At 37.4% G+C, this 24536-nt stretch overlaps 1 protein-coding gene across 3 annotated transcripts in view; it reads left to right on the top strand.

Moving 5' to 3' along the window:
- adamts10 (ADAM metallopeptidase with thrombospondin type 1 motif, 10) overlaps positions 1 to 24536 on the top strand; it is a 70019-nt gene that overhangs the window by 21444 nt on the left and 24039 nt on the right. For 2 of the 3 annotated variants that reach the window (XM_016273048.1, XM_016273047.1), the window contains 12 exons: positions 3568 to 3770; positions 4494 to 4577; positions 6975 to 7120; positions 9035 to 9078; positions 10424 to 10529; positions 11840 to 11986; positions 12823 to 12964; positions 14453 to 14560; positions 14833 to 14978; positions 16170 to 16233; positions 16515 to 16617; positions 24237 to 24370. In XM_016273048.1, the coding sequence (XP_016128534.1) occupies positions 3568 to 3770; positions 4494 to 4577; positions 6975 to 7120; positions 9035 to 9078; positions 10424 to 10529; positions 11840 to 11986; positions 12823 to 12964; positions 14453 to 14560; positions 14833 to 14978; positions 16170 to 16233; positions 16515 to 16617; positions 24237 to 24370 (1427 nt within the window). Of the gene's footprint in view, positions 1 to 3567; positions 3771 to 4488; positions 4578 to 6974; positions 7121 to 9034; positions 9079 to 10423; positions 10530 to 11839; positions 11987 to 12822; positions 12965 to 14452; positions 14561 to 14832; positions 14979 to 16169; positions 16234 to 16514; positions 16618 to 24236; positions 24371 to 24536 lie in introns of all 3 variants that reach the window. The other variant, XM_016273049.1, reaches the window with a different exon arrangement.

Below are 24536 nucleotides of genomic sequence, written 5' to 3'. Positions count from 1 at the left end.
ACATCTGCTTTTTTCACACACACTCCCACATACAGATTTAATTAATTTCTTTCATAAATTGCAGTGACTGCTCTAAAATATGAAACACCAATGTTTCAGGAGTTTAGAACAAGCTTATTCGATAACTCTTTTATTTCCTATATGGGTTTATGTATAGCTATGCTTAATTTTTTAAAGATTAACTGTTTTTTTCCAAGGCATTGTTAGATTCCAGTGTTTACTGCCATATCTATGTAAAGATTTGATTCCAAAAACAGTATCATAGCTGATAAAATATTTCTTGTTATAATTTTAAATATGTATTTAACCTCAGAATGATCTCAAAGTAAGTCTGATTTTGTGGTGGCTGTGCATCAAAGGGGACATTGATCTTCCACAATTTGGTATGATTCTTTAGGGTCTTCATGAACGGTCTGCAACATACTTTGGTTAAAATTCCTCAGTGGTCGTGTAAAACACCCTTTTTACCTTGCTCTATTCACAGCGACTCATTTTGGGGCATGTCCCTTTAAATGCTAATGAGCTCTGCTCACCCGCCCCTTTCTTCTGTGGAAGAGCAAAGGTGATTTGCAAATAATCATAAAAAAATATAAAGTGTCAGACTTACTTCTTCTGGAGGTGCAGCTGGATCACGAACAATGGGTACTGATCTATCCTTGAGTTTTAACTTTTTAACAAAGCCTGCCTTGAATTGTCCCTCGTTCAGAAAGCAGTCTGGAGCAAAATTATTTGCGCAGACATAAACGAATTTAGGTGTATTCAGTGGCGCATTACCATTAAAAACAAAACTAATGCACTGTGTCTGATGATGGCAGAAAATTAAGATTCTTATGTTCTTCTACATCACAAAACTACAAAACACCTGCATTGCTCACAAGACATTGTCGCTACAGCTGCTGGAGCATGGAGAGAATGATGTACTTCGTACAACTAGCTGAGGGCGAAAACATGCTAATATTGGACAGTACATCAGCGGTTGTGGGCGAGGCCTGAACAATATGACATCATACTGCTCAGAAAATCAAAACGGCTTGATAATTGAGACTGTTTAGGATTTTGGGGGATTAAAAAAGGGAGTGAATGGATTTTTATCATTGTAGGGTGGTTGTGTTCACACACTGCTAAGATACATTTATATGCAAACACCATGTAAAAGTGAATTTTGCATCCAATGTCTACTTTAAAATTGAAATATAATTTTAATTCAAGTGATGAAGGATTTCGAAAGTCTGACAGTAATCAGTGTTGAGTACTACTGTAAGGTTTACCCTGCCTGGTTTACATGTTTGAAAATTATAAACAGTTGAAAACATTAGAAATTTAGAAAAGTAATCAAAAAGTCATCAGATGTAATCAGTTACATTAATAAAGTAATTGAAAAGTTACACTACTTATTACATTTTAAGTAGGGTAACTTGTAATCTGTAACCTATTACATTTCCAAAGTAACCTTCCCAACACTGGTCATTGTAAGAAAGGGGCGGAGTTTAAGCAGACTAAAATGATTGGAGAAGTCTGGCATGCATCACCAGAGAAAAGTCTGCCATTTCAGATGCTCAAGGAATTTATTTAGGAAAAAAAGATAGGGTGAATTTACATTTCATGCTGACACTAAAGAACTTATTTGGGACACTGCCTGGTTTATAGGTAAACTTAACATAACTACCTTATTGAAAGTAGCTAATCAATCCAAAGATTTTATTTAAAAAAAAACTGTAGCTACAGAGTTTTGCTCATTAGCTGCTTTTCCACCAAAATTACCTGGAACAATTTGTCCCAGAAACTTTTTCCCCCAGACCTGTTTCTGTCTGCGTTTCCATCGTGGTCTAAAGCAGTGGTTCCCAACCCTGGTCCTGGAGGCACCCCAACACTGCACGTTTTGAATGTCTCCTTAATCAAAGACACCTGATTCAGGTCATCAGCTCATTAATAGAGACTCCAAGACCTGAAATTGGTGTGTCAGAGAAAGGAGACATGCAAAATGTGCAGTGTTGGGGTGCCTCCAGGACCAGGGTTGGGAGCCACTGGTCTAAAGTACCATGAAGATTAGGCAAATAGTCTGGTGACGTAAGTCTGTGCGCGTTTCTCAATACCAAGTACGCAAATTTCAGACTTGCATCCTCGGTAGTTCGGACTTCGCAAGTTCGACTCGGGAGTGTGAAACTCCTGGGGACGGGATGATGCAAGTACGGTAATAAAAAAAAAGTGGAACAGCAGCGTCAGTCAGCTCGCCTTGGGAATGGATTTTTATCATTGTAGGGTGGTTGTGTTCACACACTGCTAAGATACATTTATATGCAAACACCATGTAAAAGTGAATTTTGCATCCAATGTCTACTTTAAAATTGAAATATAATTTTAATTCAAGTGATGAAGGATTTCGAAAGTCTGACAGTAATCAGTGTTGAGTACTACTGTAAGGTTTACCCTGCCTGGTTTACATGTTTGAAAATTATAAACAGTTGAAAACATTAGAAATTTAGAAAAGTAATCAAAAAGTCATCAGATGTAATCAGTTACATTAATAAAGTAATTGAAAAGTTACACTACTTATTACATTTTAAGTAGGGTAACTTGTAATCTGTAACCTATTACATTTCCAAAGTAACCTTCCCAACACTGGTCATTGTAAGAAAGGGGCGGAGTTTAAGCAGACTAAAATGATTGGAGAAGTCTGGCATGCATCACCAGAGAAAAGTCTGCCATTTCAGATGCTCAAGGAATTTATTTAGGAAAAAAAGATAGGGTGAATTTACATTTCATGCTGACACTAAAGAACTTATTTGGGACACTGCCTGGTTTATAGGTAAACTTAACATAACTACCTTATTGAAAGTAGCTAATCAATCCAAAGATTTTATTTAAAAAAAAACTGTAGCTACAGAGTTTTGCTCATTAGCTGCTTTTCCACCAAAATGACCTGGAACAATTTGTCCCAGAAACTTTTTCCCCCAGACCTGTTTCTGTCTGCGTTTCCATCGTGGTCTAAAGCAGTGGTTCCCAACCCTGGTCCTGGAGGCACCCCAACACTGCACGTTTTGAATGTCTCCTTAATCAAAGACACCTGATTCAGGTCATCAGCTCATTAATAGAGACTCCAAGACCTGAAATTGGTGTGTCAGAGAAAGGAGACATGCAAAATGTGCAGTGTTGGGGTGCCTCCAGGACCAGGGTTGGGAGCCACTGGTCTAAAGTACCATGAAGATTAGGCAAATAGTCTGGTGACGTAAGTCTGTGCGCGTTTCTCAATACCAAGTACGCAAATTTCAGACTTGCATCCTCGGTAGTTCGGACTTCGCAAGTTCGACTCGGGAGTGTGAAACTCCTGGGGACGGGATGATGCAAGTACGGTAATAAAAAAAAAGTCTGGTAATTCTGCAAATGGAACAGCAGCGTCAGTCAGCTCGCCTTGGCTATACTGCAATTTTCCTCACTGTATTTACAATAAGACGAAATATGATATCAAACACCACTGCCTATTTTCGTTTTCAGTTAAACATATTAATAGCCGCAGAAATGTTGGTCAGGGAACATACATACATTACAACTGTGGCCATTTCTCTTTAGATGAAAAGCCTGGTAAAAGCTATGGATGGTGGCAGAGAACAATAAAGCCCTCACCCAACCAGATGGGACGGGGCCAGTTACCACTGAAGCGTTCTGTCAGCCAAGAGCGCTATGTCGAAACCCTGGTGGTGGCCGACAAGATGATGGTCAGCTATCACGGCCGTCGCGATATCGAGCAGTACATTCTGGCCGTCATGAATATTGTAAGCTTCAACTCTCCTTGTTCTTGTTTGCATGCTTTTCATGTCTTTTGAAAACCATGACCTTTTTATTTATTTATTTTATAGCAGAATGTCCTAACTGCTCTTTTCTGTACAATGAATGTGAAAGGTGACCATGTAAATTTAAGATTTAGATCTATTCCCCACAAAGCTATTATATGGGTTCAGGTACTTTCAGGATGATTTTTTGGTGCTTATTTGGTGTTTGACTGCCTCTGGTTTCCATTTGCTTTCATTTTATGGAAGAAAGCTGTTCGGACATTCTGCTAAACTCTTGGCCGGTTACTTGAGATCCTTACAAAGACCTAAAATGAACAGCCTGCAATGATGTCCCACAGACTAAGTGAATCTTCAGAGGATGTTGGACCTATCCAGGTCATTTGTATTGGCTCAAAGAATAATGATTAAATGAAAACCAGTTGTCTAAGTAACTGTCTTCTGTCACCCTGAGGATCCATATTTCTCTCTCCAATTCATAATCCCCATGGGCGATTTGTGGCATTGTTACAAATAGTTTCACACCTGTGGAATGTGTTTAATGAAAGGATTACCTCACCTCGCAGCCCCAGCGCAGCAGTTAGCACTGGTTTTATAGTAGACTGTAAAATGTCCATCTTTACAGTAAAGAGCAGGATTAGAAAGGTCTAAAAACAGACAATTGGCTCGTTTTTAAGACTGGTTTTTTCTTGTTTCCCTGGAGGTCAGGTTGCCAAACTGTTCCAGGATTCTAGCCTGGGGAACGCAGTGAACATCGCTGTGACGAGGCTTATTCTACTGATGGAAGACCAGGTACTCTTATTGAAGCATGTTTGCCTAAAGGACTGGTACATTTATAACATTTGCCTGATCACAATATTTGTGTGCTTTAAATTCCTGTCATGCATTAGCATTCAAATAGGGACATTTTAAGTGAACATAGAAATGCCACAACTTGTTTCTGGTCCACTGGTGTGTTATATGAAATGTAAATGCCTCTGGTGTGCATTGCATTTGTGAAAAGGATAAAAAATGGTTTTACAAGCATTGTGAATGCAAGCACTCTGGCTCCACTTTGTTTGAATATTAAATATATAGGATATATATTTAGGATAGAAATATACATATTGTTAAAATTTTTGGGGTCAGTAAGGTTTTAGTAACTTAGCAGGATGCATTAAATTGAACAAAAATTACAGTAAAGACTTTTAGATTGTTAGAAAAGTACGGTTCTTTTGAACTTTTTTTAAATCAGAGAATCCTTAAATGTATCACAGTTTCCACAAAAATATTAAGCAGCACATGTAATATTAATATTTCACAATATCACTGTTTTACTGTATTTTGATCAAATAAATGCAACCTTGTATAAGAACATTAAAAAAAACATTTAAAAACCTTACAGACCCCAAACTTTTAAACAGTAGTGTACATTATTATTCTATATGTATTTCATAATTTATTTATATATTATTAATATATAATGTGTTAATTAATATATTAATTTATTATGATTATTATTACATTTTATTAAAGTTCACTACATTTTATATTTTAAATATTCCAAAATATATTTGAAATATTGTTATTCATGTTAGCCCCAGTGCAGTATTTAAAAACTTTGTAAAATCCCAAATGAAACATACACTTAATAATTCTAAGAATATGTGCATTAAGCTTACTAGAAACATAAGTAAACAAAAAAATCCATTAAATCTTTTATTGCAATTATTTATGCACAAATTATTAATCAGGCAAAATTTCATGATTGTTACACTCCAACACATACACATATAAGCCTTAGTCTGTCAAAGAATTCCTTGTTTGTGTATTTACAGGCAAAAGCGTCCTAGTCTGAGGCAGTTGAGACAGTCCACACAAGTCTGGACTGTTTGCTACCCGGCTCTGCTGGGTGTGTCCAGAGAGCCTGCCATAACTGCTCTTATTGTTGATTGTTGACCTCTCATTTTGCCACAGTCATGAATGTACAGGGGCCTAAAAAACGTGTAAAAAATTAAGCACAATCTAAGGGGAAGCCAAACTGTACTGCTACTGTTCTCGCCGCCTGCTTCTAAATGCAATCAATCTGCCTCTGTCATGCATTCAGGCTTCCACCTCTGTCCTGAGCGGGGCGTGATGACACCACATGAGCGAGTTGGCTCGCTCCGCGGGATCTCTGGAACCTGAAACAGGCTCCTACAGACGACGCTGGGCAGGGAAAGGATAGGAGTGGGGTTTTGCGGTGTATTTAATGAAGCATTAATGATCCCAAATCGCAGAGAGCTAAAAATAAATTCCCCTGTAATTTGTTCCGCATAATGTCATTTGACAGATGATGGGAGACTGTCATTAGGAGCAGTATTAGCCGTGTTGAGATAACCACCGTGTGGCGCGCTGGGGTTTCTTGGAACCAAACATGGTTCGTTTCCAGATGAGAACACCCCGCCACCCCCTGTGGTAGAGGAAACCTGGAAAGTTAGAACTCTGAGCCCTGGATTGTGGGATGATACATTTATAGACTATGCCAGTGTGTGCATTCCTGGGTTACGAGTGTAATGGTGCTGTGGCCGTCTTGGAAGCTGAGTGCCAGGCAGAGTGGATGGGAAACACTGTCTGTCTTTTTGAACATGCTAGCAGTGTATTTGTTGTGTCTATATTACCATATAAGCCCTGATCAACTGTAAACTCGCCAATAAAGCAGAGTTCATGTTTTTTTAACGTTTAATACTAAATATGCTGCATTTACTGTTATAAAGCTGCTTGCTTTATGCATTGCTACGCTATTGACAATGGACCGTCTTTACTTGCAACATTTTTGGTAGACATTTTTGCTAATTTGATCTCACCTTAAGATTTAGACAATATACATAAGCCATATGCATACCGTACCAATGGCAAACGGAGGGAGTGTTCTAGGAAACCTTTTTGAAAACAATCATTATTTGTGCAGTTTTGTTTTGCACAGAATTGAAATACTTCAACTGGAAAGAACCAGCATATTGCCAACTGTTATATAAAAAGAAGTCCAATATCAGCCTAGTTGGGAAACCATTTTTTAGGGTCTTACTCTACTACAAATACATATGAGCATACACATACGTTTAACTCATCAAATTATACACAGAGAGTACAATGTATATGTAATAAATCTGGATGGACTGTCTGATCCAAGTTTATCTGATCCAACTCTTTCCTTTCCTCTTTTGCCAGCCCACACTAGAGGTAAACCATCATGCAGGGAAGTCTTTAGACAGTTTCTGCAAGTGGCAAAAGTCCATCCTGCACCGGAACGGACATGGAAATGCCATACCTGACAATGGAATCGCTCACCATGATACAGCAGTCCTCATCACCAGGTCAGCATGCAAGTTTGAATATTTTAGTATATGCTTTTAAAATCTTTTTCAACACACACACACACACACACACAAACACATTAAAGGGGTCATATGATGCTTTTTTAAAGAACATTTATTTTGTGTATTTGGTGTAACAGAATATGTTGACATGCTTTAATGTTCAAAAAACACATTGTTTTTCAAATACTGTACATTATTGTAGGTCCTCTATGCCCTGCCTCTCTCAAACGCTTCGTTTTCAACAAAGTCCCTCCTTCCGACAAGCGCAATCTGCTCTGATTGGCCAGCTGACCCAGTGCATTGTGATTGGCCGAACACCGCAAGCACTCGTCAGAAATGTAACGCCCCTTACCATAATCGCGAGCTTCATCTTTCAAAATAAATTTAAAGACAGAGCCCGAAAGGGGAACAGAGTTTTGTGACTGACACAATGATGAATATGTGTTTGCAGTACACAAGCCACGGTTAAGACAGCTGACTCCACTGTGATGTGTCTCTCACACATCGCTCTCTCTCTCTCTCTCTCTCTCTCTCCTCGCACGCGCGCACACACACACACACACGATGAGCAAAACTCTGCATTTGAACAGTCAATAGCAAATACTTAAACTAATAACAAAACAGTAGCTGATTCTGAATGACCTCCTCTCCTAGGTTCACAAAACGTTCGTCCATAAAATGCATTGCTGTTCTGTTGTAAGTGATCTTAAAGATTCCTAAATGCATCTACTTTCGGAAGGCCAAATAAAGTGCTTTTGCTTTGAAACACACAGCGTCTCCCTGACATGGCTGCTTCATCACTAACTGCGGTTACTGAAACCACGCCTTCTTTCTTTGCTGAACATTTGGGCGGCATTATGCAAATATTTCCACATAGTGAGGTAGATATGTGGGGGCGTGTTAGAATGAGCCGTTTTAAGGGGGTGTGGCAGAGTCTTAACTTTGATAAAGAATATCTCTTTGGTTTTGAGACTTTAGTCTTTGCAACTTCAGGGATCTTATCTATGCACAATCAGCTTGTAACACTCCAAAGAGAAAGGAAAACTTGAAATCGCATCATATGACCCCTTTAACATTTGTCTAAAATTTTATAGCACTCCATTGGTTCTACAAGGCAACAGATCATAATTTTAAAATGGCTTTAAAGTACTTGAAGTGTGTGTTTGGAAGAACAAGTGATTTATGGTAAACCACGCTATAGGTTTAATCTACACAATGAGGAGTTAGGTTGAATTCCTGCGCCTCAGAGTTGAGAGTGAGAGATAGCATGTGAAGTATGAGAAAGAAATAGAGAGTGAAAGCGAAAGAGAGAAGCAGAGAGAAAGAGAAAGTGTGGGAAGTGTTGAGTCGTTATATGGAGTTTATATCAGAAGGTATGTCTGCTGGATGCATCAAGCATTTCCTTTCATTGTCTTCACTCTCTTATCAGAACAGTGTCCAGTCTGTGAACTGTCTTACAGCTCTAGTATATGTGTGTGTGTGTGTGTGTACTTGTTTATGCTACATTGTGGGGACCAAATACCACAAGGATAGTAAAACCTGACATTTTTGACATTGTGGGGACTGGCCTGCGGTCCCCACGAGGGAAAAAAAAAAAAAAAAAAAGTAAATAGTGTTTATCTGAAAGTTTAACAATGCAAACATGTTTTCTGTAAAGGGTAGGTTTAGGGTTAGGGTTAGGGTTGGGTTAGAGGATAAAAAAATATTGTTTGGTCAGTATAAAAGTAATATAGAAATATGGAAAGTCCCCACAATTCACAGAAACAAACGTATGTGTGTATGTATGTGTGTGTATGTATGTGTGTGTGTGTGTGTGTGTGTGTGTGTGTGTGTGTGTCTGTAGAAAAACCCAAGCCATTCATTCACCCAAACATTAAAAAAAACATAAATACTTCTGTGGTGTGTTTACAGGTATGACATCTGCATCTACAAGAACAAACCTTGTGGAACACTTGGTAAGACATCTATCTATCCATTCAACCAATCCATCCATCCTACCATTCCATCCATTCTACCAATTTATCTAATCCATACATCCTACCATTCCAAAAATCTATTCAATCCATCCATCCTACCAATCCATACATTCTTCCAATCCATCCATTCTACCAATCCATTAATCCATCTACGCTACCAATCCATCCATCGATCCATCTATCCACCATTTTACCAATTATTCCAATCCATCCATTTTACCAGTCCATCAATCCGTCTATTCTACCAATCCATCCATTTTACCAGTCCATCAGTCCATCTATTCTACCAATCCATCTATCCATCCATTTGACCAATTCTTCCAATCCATCCATTCTTCAAATCCATCCAGTCATTCAATCTATCCATTCTACTAATTCAATCAATCATCCAATCCATCCATTCTACCAATCCATTCATTTTACCAGTCCATCAGTCCATCTATTCTACCAATCCATCTATCCATCCATTTGACCAATTCTTCCAATCCATCCATCCTAACAATCCATCCATTCTTCAAATCCATCCAGTCATCCAATCTATCCATTCTACTAATCCAATAAGTCATCCAATCCATCCATTCTACCAATCCATAAATCCATCTACGCTACCAATCCATCCATCGATCCATCTATCCACCATTTTACCAATTATTCCAATCTATCCATTCTACTAATCCAATCAATCATCCAATCCATCCATTCTACCAATCCAAACAATCACATCCATCCATCCATCATTAATTGTGTTATCTGTCTGCATGCATTAAATATTTGTTGATTCATGTCTGAATTCTCATTTCTTCTCTGTTCATAACAAAGCTAATCGAAGGTTTATTGGTACTGTATAGTTTTTACTTTAATATTATTGATTAGTTTGTAGAGACTAATTGATTAATTAACTAATCAGCAATACTGTAGTAGTATTTGCATATATGTGTATCTGCATATCCAACTTATTTTTTAATGCAGAAGTAAGCTATTTCTTGTTAATGTGTGGGACTTCCAATTGATTAGCCACTACAGCTAAACAACTATTAGAATAAACAAAGTGCAGTAAATTGTAAAACTATTTGTTTAACAAAGTGTGTTTATGATTGCAATAATAAATCAAAATAATATGATAACAATTACCAATTAGCAATTTCAGTCAACATAACAATCTTTTTGTATAGCTACAATAACGGAAAGCTGCTGACACCATAAGCCAAATTAAAAAGACCCAGCCCATTCTTACAATAAAAATAAGGTGGATAGTATTGTAGCATATATGTGTATGTGTGTGTCCATGTCACTGTGCCCGTGTGCACACGTGTGTCCGTATCAGGTCTGGCACCTGTTGGTGGTATGTGTGAGCCAGAGAGAAGCTGTAGCATCAATGAAGACATTGGTCTGGCGACTGCTTTCACCATTGCACACGAGATAGGACACACGTGAGTCTCATCCGATTCCTCTACTGCCTTCCCTGCTTCTTATGTTCCTCTGTTCCTGCATGTTTTTCTGTCTGAATTTTGTTGATTGATGATGCTCACTTTGGGTCAAGAGGGAATTGCAGGGGGTTTGTGAATTAATGAAAAACTAATAATTAATTAAATGATAAAAATGTCAAATGAAAATAAATACCAAAATGTGACATAAAAGAAATGCTTACTAAAAAAGATGAAATATTTCATTTTTTACCTGCATTTCATGTGACCAATAATTAGTGTCAGAGAACTGTGAACATGCAAATGTTTTGTTAAATTATTGAAATATGATCTTAAAAACTCAGAAGGTGATAAGTAGTTTAGTTCAAAGGGGTTCAGCTGACAAAAAAGTTTGGGAATCCCTGATGTACCTAAACCTAACTGTGACAAAATTATATCAGTATACATATTCCAAAATTTTCATATTCCAAAAGCTTTTGAAGCTCTACTATAAGTCAGCATTACATCAACTCTCTAAAAATTCTAGTTTTACTTACTTGTGTCATCAGGGCACACCCTCTCAACTCTGACCCTTGACATTTGACCTCTACTCTAAGCGGCCTACCAAAACAAACTTGGCTTAAATTCAAGGATGAACTCTAAAGCCACTGGAGCCTTTTAAATACAAATAATGCTCATTATCAACAACTGCACTAATATTTTCTCTCAGTCTTGCGATATTTATATCTTGTTAGTGGAGCAAGTGACGACAGACTATGATGGCTCCATTTGCCTTGCGCTGGGCTTTTCATTTGTGTTTTTTTTGCACTCCCAAGATGTTGAAGTATTGTTTTACTTGGTGGCCCAGCATTCCATTCACTTTCTACAGCTTAATCATGCTTATGAATTTATGGGCACGCCTGGCTGATATCAAGCTTCGGAATACTTCCATGAAAAGCAATTCTTTTGTAATTTCTGCTACTTTAGTAGTTGAAAAGCATTTTTTTCTATCATTGTACGGATCTGAGCTCTGTTTGTACTGGGCCACTCAGTATATTGTTGCTTTGGCTACACTCACAGGCCTCGGAGCTGTTTTCATAGGTGGTGAAGTCATTAGTGGTCTGGTCTTAATGGTTGATCCAGGTACCTTTGAACTGTTGGCCATATGACGCTGCACACTGGGGCTGTCTAGACAAGGGGGCATATGTTTAACTGTGTGTAGGATTACATAAGTTTGTGTGAGGTGCTGATTGGTTTGGGTGCGTGTGGGTTCTGTAACCAGAACCATGGGATTCCATTTTTATAATTCCATAAAATCATTCATCTCTCTCTTTCAGGTTTGGGATGAATCATGATGGTGTTGGCAATGCATGTGGGGTGCGCAGTCAGGAGACCGCTAAACTCATGGCTGCCCACATCACCATGAAGACTAACCCCTTCGTCTGGTCTGCCTGCAGCCGCGATTACATCACCAACTTCCTCGAGTGCGTGTGCTGCCTCAGTCTGAGATCTGTATTTTAACTGAGACATACTAGATTCAGTGTGAAATATTGACCGTATCATTATTGAATTTTAGTATCATATATTTCCGAAGGATTGGACTATAAAAATGATTGATGTGAATGTGTTTTTAAAGTCATACAACATGATCGTCTGAGTTTGTATTTAAGAGGCATTTGTTACATGAGATGCTTAGTAATGATGATAGACCAATATACAGGCTAATTCATATTTGACCTGAAAATCTTCTGACAGTTAGTTCACATTTTCTGTTTTCAGATATTTTAGTGAATTTTTGTTGTACTTCTTGATCAAATTTTTATTATTTTCATTTTATATACACTACAGTAAAGGCTTTTTTGTCATATGCAAATATGTGCTTTTATTATAAACTTTAATATTTAACTGTTAATATGTAACTGTTTCCAAATTGATAATAATAAGATGTTTCTTGAGCACCAAATCAGCATATTAGCATGATTTCTGAAGGATCATGTGACACTAAGACTGAAGTAATGGCTGCTGAAAATTCAGCTTTTCATTACAGGAATAAATACAACTTTAAACTATATTAAAATAGTATGAAACTAGTTAGTGGCACTTTTGTGTAAATTCCTTACAACGGTGATTAAAATAGGTTCCTCACTATTAAGGCAAATTCACTCTGCCACAACAAACGTAAACAAGAGTTAACACACTGATCCAAAAAAAACACAACTGTTGGAATTTAGCGTTTGTTGGCATCAGGGCAGCATGAACTAGCCTTTACGCTTCCATCACTTCTCACACCCGTTCTGTTTTCTTTCTGATTGTTTCTCAGCTCTGGCATGGGTTCCTGCCTCAACAATGTTCCCCCCAAGCAGGAATTTGTTTACCCCACCACAGCCCCTGGCCAAGCCTATGATGCAGACGAGCAGTGCCGCTTTCAGTACGGAGTGAAGTCTCGTCAGTGTAAATACGGGGTACTTGCATCACTCAGTGTAATCGACAGCAGTTCTTCACCCAAGAAAGAAAATTCCATCATCATCATCATCATCATCTCTTTAAAATGCAGATCACCATGATTTTTGACAATGGCACCATGGGAGTACCATGTTTTTTCTGATGTACCATTCAAAAGTTTGGGGTCAGTGAGATTAAACCTTATATTCATCAAAGAATCCTGCAAAATGTATCAGTTTTATTTTAATGGATTTATATATATGTTATTTTAAATTGTAACAATATTTCACAATATTACTGTTTTTACTGTATTTGTTATCAAATAAATGGAGACTAAGTGAGCGAGCATAAGTGACATTTTTCAGAAAGATTAAAAAAATCCAAAACCCAAACTTTTTAATGGTAGTGTACATCACCCTACAAGAATAGCATTGTGCTTTAGACATTAAAACATAGATATTAGATGTTTATATTATCAGTAACAAAAAAATATGATAGTCATACTATGCATATGCAATATTTTGTCTTCAAAAGGCATAAGATAACTTTTTGTGCTGAAGTCATGATTTGCTAGAACATTTTCTTTTTATATTTTGGTGAGCTATTCAAATATGTTTAAAATATTAATTTTTTAAAGTCTGTAAAATTATGTATTTTTTGCACATTGACTATTTTAAAAATATCTCCTTTAGAGGTATATAACCATCACACCATAACACAGCAAGACATCTATGCTCAAGTAGAGCCTTTATATCCCCACAGTATATCATTTAGCACTCTTTCGCTCTCTCTCCTTCTCTCTCTCCTTCTCTTTCTCTCTCTCTCTCTCTCTCTCTCTCTCTGTAAATCTGCACCAGATGGTAGTTCTACCTTTCGCTGGTTGTAACATTCCATCTTTTTGCTCCCCCCAAGACTTCAGACCGCTGGCATTCTGCCACTTTTGTCCAAAACCACAAGTTGGTCAGAAGTTTGCTTCTCTTTGGTTTGCGGCTCCATTCTCTGCCAGCCAAGGCTGACCCTTACACCTCCACAGACCCACAGTGGAGCTCAGAGCTCAGGCTGTAAAGTGTGCTATATCTGCTCTTGTTGAGTCGAGCTTTAGGTTTTGACTGCTTTATGGGATACCAATGCAGGAAAATGAACATCTGGAGGAGGATAACACACTTGTTCAGATCTCACTGTAACTATGTAGTCTAATAAAGCAGGAAGTTATTAGGTAGGTCTGCAGTGCAGTGTGTTCTTTACATCTGATCTGAGAATATCTGATATACATCATGAGATGTGGCAGAAACAAGAACGTACCATGATATAACTGCTAAAACTTGCGAAAAACACTCCGAATAGCTTAGCAACCACACAGCCACGTCGGAGGATTTGGTTGGTGCAGGAATGTCCAACTTCCACACTTTCCACATATTTCTTCAGTGTCATGAGTGTATCTTAATGTCTGTTTTTCCCCACATTATCTGGAGTTTTGTTTAGTGGCTTGTGTGTATGTGTGTTTTCAGGAAGTGTGCAGTGAGCTTTGGTGCATGAGTAAAGGGAATCGCTGCATCACCAGTAGTATCCCAGCAGCCGAGGGCACCATCTGTCAAACCAGCACCATCGAAAAAGGGGTAAGCACAGAGAATTCTTGGAACAGGCCAGGAAGTGCACAACACAGCTATGTCAAGGCTCAGGAAACATTTTTTTGGCTTGATGGGTAGATCATGTTTGATAATGAAATAGTTTTGAATGTAAACGTAGGTAGTACTGCATTCTTTGGCAAAAACAATTTAATATATACGTGTATATATATAATAAAATAAGTTCACCATATATTGGCAGATAGTTTTTGGGTTGCCAGATATCACATATTTTATGTTGATTAATGCTGTTTTCTCATTAGTGGTGCTACAAAAGAGTGTGTGTGCCATATGGAACGCGTCCGGAGGGGGTAGATGGTGGGTGGGGCCACTGGTCGCCATGGGAGGAGTGTAGTCGCACCTGTGGGGGCGGAGTCTCATCCTCTATTCGCCATTGTGACAGCCCCAGGTGAGTCAGGGTCATGTGATTGATTAACACTGTTTGACTGGACAGATCATTGGTGGTATTAGTCAACGACAATGGTAATATGCTACATTGTCACATTACCTCATCATGTTATAAAATTAAAATTCTGTCATCATTTACTCACCCTCCACTCGTTCCAAATCATGCATGAGTTTCTTTCTTATGTTGGACACAAAAGAAGATATTTTGAAGAATGTTGGTAACCAAGCAAGTTGACAATAGCCATTAGCTCAATGTATGGAAGCCACAGTATGGAAAAAATACTATGAAAGTCAATGGCTAGCGTCAACCAGACAGAAGCCTAACCCTAACATAAGAAAGAAATCCATACAGGTTTAGAACAACTTGAGGGTGAGTAAATGATGACAGAATTTTCATTTTGGCTGAATAGTCCCTTTAAAGTATCTTAAACATTTTGCATAAAAATGTCTCAACTGATCAAATATCAAAAATTAGATGCAAGAAATTGGGGTTGACATATTGGTTAATTTATCACAACGAAAATAGAAGGTTAAGTCAAGCATGTTGCATTGTTGGATACAGTATTTTGTGCAGTACAGTTGGGCATCCAAGTATTTTGTGTATACAGATAATGTATATACTATAAAATAGTTCAGAAGTTTGGGGTCAGTTGGATTTAACCCTAACCCTCACAAAAGATTTACATTTCAAATAACTGTTTATATTAGTGTTTCTAGAGCATGTGACACTAAAGACTGGAGCAATGGCTGCTTTGCCAGTAAAGGAATAAAATACATTTTACGTATGTATTAGAAAACAGTTATTTTAAATTGTAATATTTTGTAATTATTTGAAACTTCACAATATTACTGTTTTTCTGTATTTTTTATCAAATAAATGTGCTTTGGTTAGCATAAGAGGCTTCTTTCAAAAACATTTAAGAAAATCTTAACAACCCCAAAATTTTGAACATAGGTTTTTTTTATAGTGTATACGAGTGATTTGATGATTCATATTGTTCTTTCGCTCAGCCCGTTGTACTCAATGAACCTAGTTTGATGACATGCCAAGGAAAATCGGAAAAACTAACAGATCGACAGAAAGACAGAAGATGTCTGGCTGAAGTGAACTTGAGCAGAATGATTGTGTAATTGAGAGTTACATTGAAATTACACTCAGATGTGTCTGATGCCTGTCCTTGTGTGGATCCAGGCCAACAGTTGGAGGAAAATATTGTCTGGGAGAGAGGAAGCGCTTCAGGTCCTGCAACATTGATGTAAGTTTGATACCCACACATCACTTACTGACTCCATTTGTGTTTGTCTGTCTGTTTGACGTTTCTTCAAATACTTAAAAAATGTACACAGATTCCACTTAGAACTTTGGTTTGTTTGTGGATGGATTCTGTTCTAAATTAAATGACATGACTGAAAATTAGGGTGCATTTGGCAAAATATTAAAGCTCTAAATGAGTAGACATACTCCAATAGAAGAGAGCGATTCACAGTTGTCATGCTCCACTAAATTCTCAGACTGACTGATTTGTGTGTGGATTAGGAGTGCCCGGCTGGATCTCAGGATTTTCGGGAGATTCAGTGCTCGGACTTTGACAGTGTTCCCTTCCGGGGGAAATTCTACACCTGGAAGCCATACAGGGGTGGTAAGTACACAGCCCTTTATACCACCTGTTCTGAGATACACTGGTTGTGTCACTTTGATTTGTGTCACTTCGATTACTCTGAACTGCTACAGTTAAATGCACTGTAAATCTCTTTGGATAAAAGCGCCTACCAAATGAACAAAATAAGGATGTGAAATATATCAACACCACATTGGTATCACCAAATGTGACATTTGTAATGTTACTGCATCTTTCTGATAAGTATAATAGGTCACTAAATTATATTAAAATGTTATTATTTCTGTTTGGCGTACATTTTGTTAAACACAACATAATTAAATGTTTACTCACAGCCCATATGATATTTATTCTTTTTGATAATACTTTACAATACAGTCCCATTAGTTAGTTAATGCATTAATGCACAATACATTTGTTATATTATTTATTCATCATTGTTAACATTGTTAACAACATGTTTATATTATTCCAGTGGCTCCAGGTTGTGTGACATTTCTTAAATGATTGTAATATAAGAAAGATTTCCTGCAATTTAGTCTGTTTTCAAATGAAAAGCAGTTTTCCACTGTACATATTTTTGGTGTAATTTGAAACATACAGATGTGGGCTATTAAGGGGAGATGTTTTTTTGTAATCATTCTCACAAAATGTAGATTTACAGTTAGATGTAATGTTGGATTCAAAATATAAATATAAATACTTATATCATAATGGTGCATCCCGTGAACTAATGCAAATGTTTGTGCTGAGAACTGAACAGAATCACGTGATCTCTTAGTTACCTACCTACGTCTTTCCTGATTATGGGGATGTTTAAGACCTCAGTTGTTGTTGTTTAAGACTGTTTAGGGCTTTGAAAGGTGGTTTAGATATTAGGACTGGACCACCATGCTCCTAAGAACCAATCTCTGCACTGGCTCAGGTCCAGGACAGATGTGAGAGAGAGATAATGAGAGAAAAAGAAACTATTTAACAGATTAAAAACAAATAACAGTCTGGCATCCATATGCCGGGCTGCAGACTGCCAACTTCCCACAATCCCCGGTTTAAAGTCCTGCTTTTGATGAGTGTGAAGCTGGACGTCAAGGACATAACTGCCTTTAATCTGCCCCTCCAATAACATAATGGCTTGAGTGAAGCCCACTGCAGGCTACAAGCGCTGCTTTCATCAAGTCAGCTGATTTTACAATGGAAATCCCTTGCAGCTGTTAAAATAAGTGCCAGACTGCTGTTTTACCCTGCTGTAGGGTAAGGTAGCATATAGACCAGGGGTGGCGAACGTCGGTCCTGGCGAGCCACAGCCCTGCAGAGTTTTGCTTCAACCCTAATCAAACACACCTGAACAAGCTAAGGTCTGAACGGTTATTAGGAAGCTACAGGCAGGCGAGTTTTAATTAGGGTTAGAGCTGAACTCTGCAGGGCTGCGGCTCTCCAGGACCGGAGTTCGCCACCGCTGATATAGACCTTAGACCTGTAATCTGTCTGTGTTCACACTGTCATCTTTCTTGTGATTTTCTTTTCACTTCTAGCATTGATTTCTTTGTTTTGTCTGTCTGTGTGGGACTTTCGTATTGTTTGTATAATGTATATCGCCTGCTATATTTTAATAACAGTATGCAGTAAACTTTTCACATAGTAGTATACTGTGCTTTTATCTCATGACCTTGCTTTATTACATGTTTAATTAGTATTTGACTTAATTTGTTGTCTTTGTCTATCATGAATCATTTCTTTCTGTCTTTTTGTTCATTCATTCTTTTTTATTTTTCTGTTAGTCAATTAGTTTGTTTTAATTTACTATATTTTTAATAATATGTGGAACTGTAGCACAATGCAATGCAAACAGTAGAATGCTACATTGTGGTCACATGACCTTGCTTGATGTTTCATTCGGCAAGTGGCTTAAAGTTGTCATCTCATAAATAAATATGACTTATATTATAAGAAATATAATTATAAAAAAATATATTTTTATTTTTGTAAAATATTTTTAAAGTCTCACCAAGGCTGCATTTATTTGATCAAATATACAGTGATATTGTGAAATACTGTTGCAATTTAAAATAGCTGTTTTCTATTTTTATATATTTTAAAATGTATTTTATTTCAGGCAAAGCTGAAGTTTCAGCAGCCATTACTTTAGTTTCAAATGATCCTTCAGAAATCAATCTAATATCCTGATTCAACCCGATCTCGTGAAAGTGCGTATCAATAGCACGAGTTTATGTTTCGATTTAGCGTACTATTTATAGGCAGAAATTGACTTTGCCATGCATGTGATACACAATGTGTAGGATTAGGGGTGTAGGGTAGATGCGTATCATATGTACGTGAAAACTGCATATCATATGCATGCCAACAAATTGCATATCATATGCACGCTAAAGTCAATTTTTGCATATGAATAGCACGCCAAATACAAACTGAAAATCATGCTGTTGATAAGCACTTTCATGAGACCAGGCTCCCTGATTTGGTGCTCAAGAAACATTTCTTATTAATAGTTGTGCTGCTTAATGCTTATGTGTAGACCATGTTACCTTTTTTTCCAGGATTCTTTGATAAAATAATAGATTTTTTGAGAAAGTTCAAAAGAACAGCATTTATTTGAAATAGAAATCATTTGCAACATTATAAATGTCTTCATTGTCACTTTTGATCAATTTAATGCATAACATGCTGAATAAAAGTATTAATTTCTTTAAAAATCAACAACAAAATCATATTGACCCTGAACTTTTGGTGGTTATTCAAATAATGAGAGTAAGGCTGGCCACACACTAGAAGATTTTAAGGCCGATTTTAAGGCCGATTTGATTTTGCACCCCCGAACGATCGGGAGGTGTGGCCCGATTCTAGGCTTGTTGCAAAGAGTGCTGTGCAATTAATCGCATGTGATTGTCATGCACATCTCGTCAGTAAAGCCGGTTCTGTGATTAGTAGTAAATCTCCATCACGTGCTTTCAGATGGAGCAGCATTTACAGTTTTTCTGGATTGATTTGGCCCAATTTTCCAAACCATTCATACAGTTCTCGAAACAAAGACACGATTCACCTGTTTGCACACACTTTCCAATTTGCTCAGTGTTTTCGGCAAAACTCTACACAAAAACACCATCATTTTGCACAGGTTTAACCATGTTCTCATTCAGAAAACACAAACACACAATATAATTAACTCAAGCATCAGAAAAGGAACTCAGACAGCACACATTTAACCATGTGTGAACATTAAGTAGCAAAACTGATGACACACCAGTCAGAATCTTAGGATGATATGCACAGGAGCACAAGTGATTGTGTTTTGGAAAATGAATCCTGGTAGTGGGAAACAAAGAGGAATAGGAGGGGGAAATAAAAATGAAGGGGATAAGGTCAAAGGTCATTTGTTCCTGATGAAATGCAAAGCACTATAGTTTACCATGTTTTTCTGGATGGACTGACCATGAGGGAAGTTAGCCTACAGGCTCATCTACAAGGTTTCAATGCTACTTACACATACAATATAATTACAGTACATAGCAGCAGTACTTCAGATGAGAGAACTTTCATTATTATATGTACAGTAAATACTGTAGTACATGTTGTACACCCTCAAACTCATTACTGTTGAATTGATTTGTAGCCAAGTAGTCCTTACATGTACACTATTTGTGCAGAACTGAGAGACGACTGTCTAGGGGAGGCAGAGAAGTCTTTTGTCAGAAGACTAAGAAACTGCTATAACAAATAAGGCCACCAATACTGTAATGCAAATTGGCAGAGGATGCTGAATGAATGAATTATTTATTTATTTATTCATTTATTCATTCATTATTTATTTATTTCTGTAAAGTAACTGACAGTATATTCCAATGTGTGTTTACGGTATATTCAGTTGTTTGGTCTTTGAACTTTTCTCTTGTAGTGCTTTTCATTTACTGTAAGATCTCTTTACAGTAGTGTAATGACAGTAAACTTGTCTAAATGTGTTCTAAATGGACCCCTCTATTTATGTTGTATACTGTAACAGTCATTGACTAGCAAAATTATTTCTATTTCCCAAAAGGAGGTTTTTGTAACAGTGTTTTGAAATGATCTCACTAGTGTTCTCTAGGCAGTGAAGTAGTGTGTGTATTTGGCAGGTTTGTGTGTCATCTGAGGCCAAACTTTGAGTCTGAAAAAAGAGAGCATGTTTATGACTAAAGTATTTGATTTTGACCTGAAAGTTTGAAGTTTGCACAAGTTGGTGTGTAGTTTTGAGATTGTTTATAGTTGTGAGAAAATGGTGAATTATTTCAAGAATTGTGTGTTAGCAATCGAGAAAAACTGTAATTGCACAGCCCTAGACGCAAACAATTTTTTGTCCAAAATATCCTCTATTGTGTGGTGTCATTATGATTATTTATCTGCTACAGATCGAGACGGAGCGTCCCCAAACTCAAATTATCATATTTACGACTCTTGATTTGGCTGCCTCTGAAGTGATCCCCTCGATAGCCAATGAGAGCGAGCAAGCGACACTTATCGGATGTTGCGTGCTTCTATAGCTGAAACCTTGCAGCCACGAAAATGCCATGAAAGCAGAATAAATCACCCATATTCTTTTTTATACTTAGTTTTTCACTGTGAAACAGAACACGCACCGGGAGAGCCAGTTGACAACATCGATTGTTCTCCATTTGTTTCTCTTCTCTAGTCACGTTTGATCTCGCAAGTCTCCGTGAGATCTTGTGTCACTGTGAAATCGTTCTTACAATCATCAAGTGTGTGCGGTCTCGTGGTCTGGTCGGATCGTAGTGTGTGCGTTCAGAGGATTATAAGGCTAAAAATCGGTTGAAACTGACTTCATGTCTGTGTTCTCCCATGGTTTTAAAATCGGTTATGATTTGAAAATCGTCTAGTGTGCAGCACCTGACATTCACCACATATTTGACCATGATTTGTTGTTTCAACTTAAAAAAGTAAGTGTTCGTGCTGCCTTAAAAAGTTACGTTTTGTGAACTTAAATTGTGAAGTTGTCTAACTGAGGATAAAGTTGACAGGACTTTATAAAACAAGTGCAATAAACATAATTTAAGTTTAATCATTTGAATTTTATGTTTCCACTAAAACAAGTTAAATTAATTAACAACAATACTGTATGAAGCATACAGTGATGTACTGCATAAACAATAAAAATGCATAAAATACAGAGAAATGTTAACTTTTGGCAGTCTGTTTGAGGTAATGAGTTCAGAAAGATTAAAATCATGCTTCAAGTTCAGGTCAAGCGCATTGCATTGTGAGTTACATTATTCAATTCGTCATGTTCTGATTGTACACTCTCTCGCCAGAACCTCCTGAAACACATACACTCCAGTGAAGCCTTTTTCTAACCACCTCAAAAATATACCTATGCCCTTCCAGAGCAAAGCCTCATGGGATGTGCAGTTTCCATCGTAAGCCTGCTTCAGTATATGTTTTCACAGGCACCCAGGACCTTATCAAATTAATCCAACACTAACAGAAAATTGGCCAGCATCTCAAAAAACTGCCCCCTTTAGGTTTATAAAACACGTTTAGTGGAAGAGTTATTATTTAACGTCAAGACTGTGGTAGATGTGATCCTACTGATAAAGCAAGTGGGTCTTAGGCAGCCAAAGTGAGATTACGCAGAGTTTTAACACCACCGCTGCCAGGTACAGGCAAGGGTAACGGGTTCAGACCCACCAGCTTGTCAAGCGTAATATAAAGGAGGCCTAGAGTAGGGACAAAATCACGTACTGGTACCAGTCTGAGTGGGATTAGAAGTCATTTAACTCCTTGTTCTCTGTCACATGACTAATAAAAAGTATAGTGTGCGAGTTCTGCACTTTTAAACACTACATTAAAGTACAGTATGTTCCTCTCTTGTTTTTTCACACTCTTTTTACCACTTTTCATGTCTTTTTTAGTCTTGTACTTTTTAAATACCTGTTAGGCAAGTTCAAAGCTATATTTTTCAAATTGACTAGTCCCTGGGTTGCTTTAATGACAAATCGAAAAATAGAACAACTGTATAGTTAGGCTGGTTCAGTTTGACCTGACCCCATTTCTTAGGTGGCATTTATATAAGATGCATCCTTGCTTTCAAAAACAACTGGACAGAGCATGACGGAATGGAAGAGACTTGATGCCATTTCCTAAGCAAAATTTTACAGTTTTTTTTATCATGCAAATTGCTCATTTAAGTATTAAATATAAAAAATGTATATCTGTAATAAAATATCTAATATAGATAAACAAAATAAATTTCATCTAGATAAACTAGCTGACCTAAGAAATATTTGGATAACTAGAACACTAGTTATGTAGGTATAGTGCCATTCAAAGGTTTGAGCTCAGTAAGATTAGAATACTTTTATTTTGCAAAGATGCATTAAATTGAGCAATTGTGACTGTAAACATATTTATAATGTTGCAGAATTATTTGCAAATAAATGCAAAAAAAAAACGTCCAAAAAATGCTGTTTTTGAAAGAATCCTGATTTTAAAAAATGTATCATGGTTTCCACAAAAATATTAAGCAGCACAACTATTTTTTAACATTGATAGTAATCAGAAATGTTTCTTGAGCACCAAATCAGCATATTAGAATGATTTCTAGAGGATAATATGACTGAAACTGGAGTAATAGCTGCTGAAAATTCAGCTTTGCATCACAGTAATACACTACATTTTAAATATATATTTCTGTTTTTTCTGTATTTTTGATTAAGTAAATGCAGCCTTGATGGGCTTAATAGATTCTTATGAGAAGACCCCAAACTTTTGATTGACACTTTTGATTTCAGACAGGCTTAAAATTCCATCAGTCTCCACTCTTCTTTCCTCACCCATCATGTGAGTTGCATGATTTCTTCTTTGTCTCTCAGGGAATGTGCTGGGAGAGGCTGTTTTTCCCTCTATCTCGCTTTATTCTTTGTTCCTCAAATTTGTAGGGCCGTTACAGAGAAGACGGGAATAAAGCAAGTGTGTGTATGTGCGTTTCAGCTGCTTTATCTATAAGCAAACCATCTAAAATGTGCCCCGGTCCCCCCTCCCTTTCTGCTGCTCAAGGATGTAACAGCAGTGGAAGAATAAACTAACTAACATAAACCCCACAAGCTCATTAAAATACCACATGCAGCCATGGAGCTCTACAAAGTGCTGGCAGCCATCCCACAGAGTTAGTATAGTTATAAAGCTCTGTTTGGCTGCATGAAATACGCCGTTCACATGTCTCCATTGTTGGAGGCGCATTAAAGTGTGGAGCGAATTTGCCAACAGTTTGTTTTCAAGTTTGTTTTGCCGTTGTGTAATGTTGTAAAATTAACAATGCATAACACATGAGGAGTCAGTTCTGTACAAGCAACAAGAGCATAATGGCATTAGCATTAGCGTGTGTTATATTAAATTTCTGTCCCATATACCAAATGTACACTTAGTAGATTTGTAGATTTTATGATGTCCCATGAGGATATGTCAGTCAGTTTAAGCTGATGTTTAGCATAACTAGCTTCCTTTGTCTTGTTGCATGTTTATTTTGAAACTCGTCTTAATGAGTATCTGCCAATTCTTTTTTAAGTATGTAACGTGTTTCTGACTAAATGGCTCTTGAATGTTGAGGTGTGATGTTTTGCACGTTTTGGCTGCAGGTGGAGTGAAGTCATGTTCTCTGAATTGCCTGGCAGAGGGCTATAACTTCTACACTGAGCGTGCTCCGGCTGTGGTGGACGGCACACCTTGCAGGGACGACTCTCTGGACGTTTGTGTTAATGGCGAGTGTAAGGTGAGACAGTTACACACTCTTTTCTTTAAGTATGTGTATCTGAGAGGTTTCACATGGCAGTTCTCGTACAATATGCTTTTCCAGTTTTTGTGTTTGTGGCTTTGAACTTCTGCCAGAGCAAGAGACAGAACAGAAGAGAAAAATCCCTTTTGACACATAGATCCAC

Source organism: Sinocyclocheilus grahami, unplaced genomic scaffold (genome assembly GCF_001515645.1).
Source record: "Sinocyclocheilus grahami isolate Dianchi unplaced genomic scaffold, SAMN03320097.WGS_v1.1 scaffold75.1, whole genome shotgun sequence".
Lineage (NCBI taxonomy): Eukaryota > Metazoa > Chordata > Actinopteri > Cypriniformes > Cyprinidae > Sinocyclocheilus > Sinocyclocheilus grahami.
This window is presented reverse-complemented; position numbering and strand designations above follow the sequence as displayed.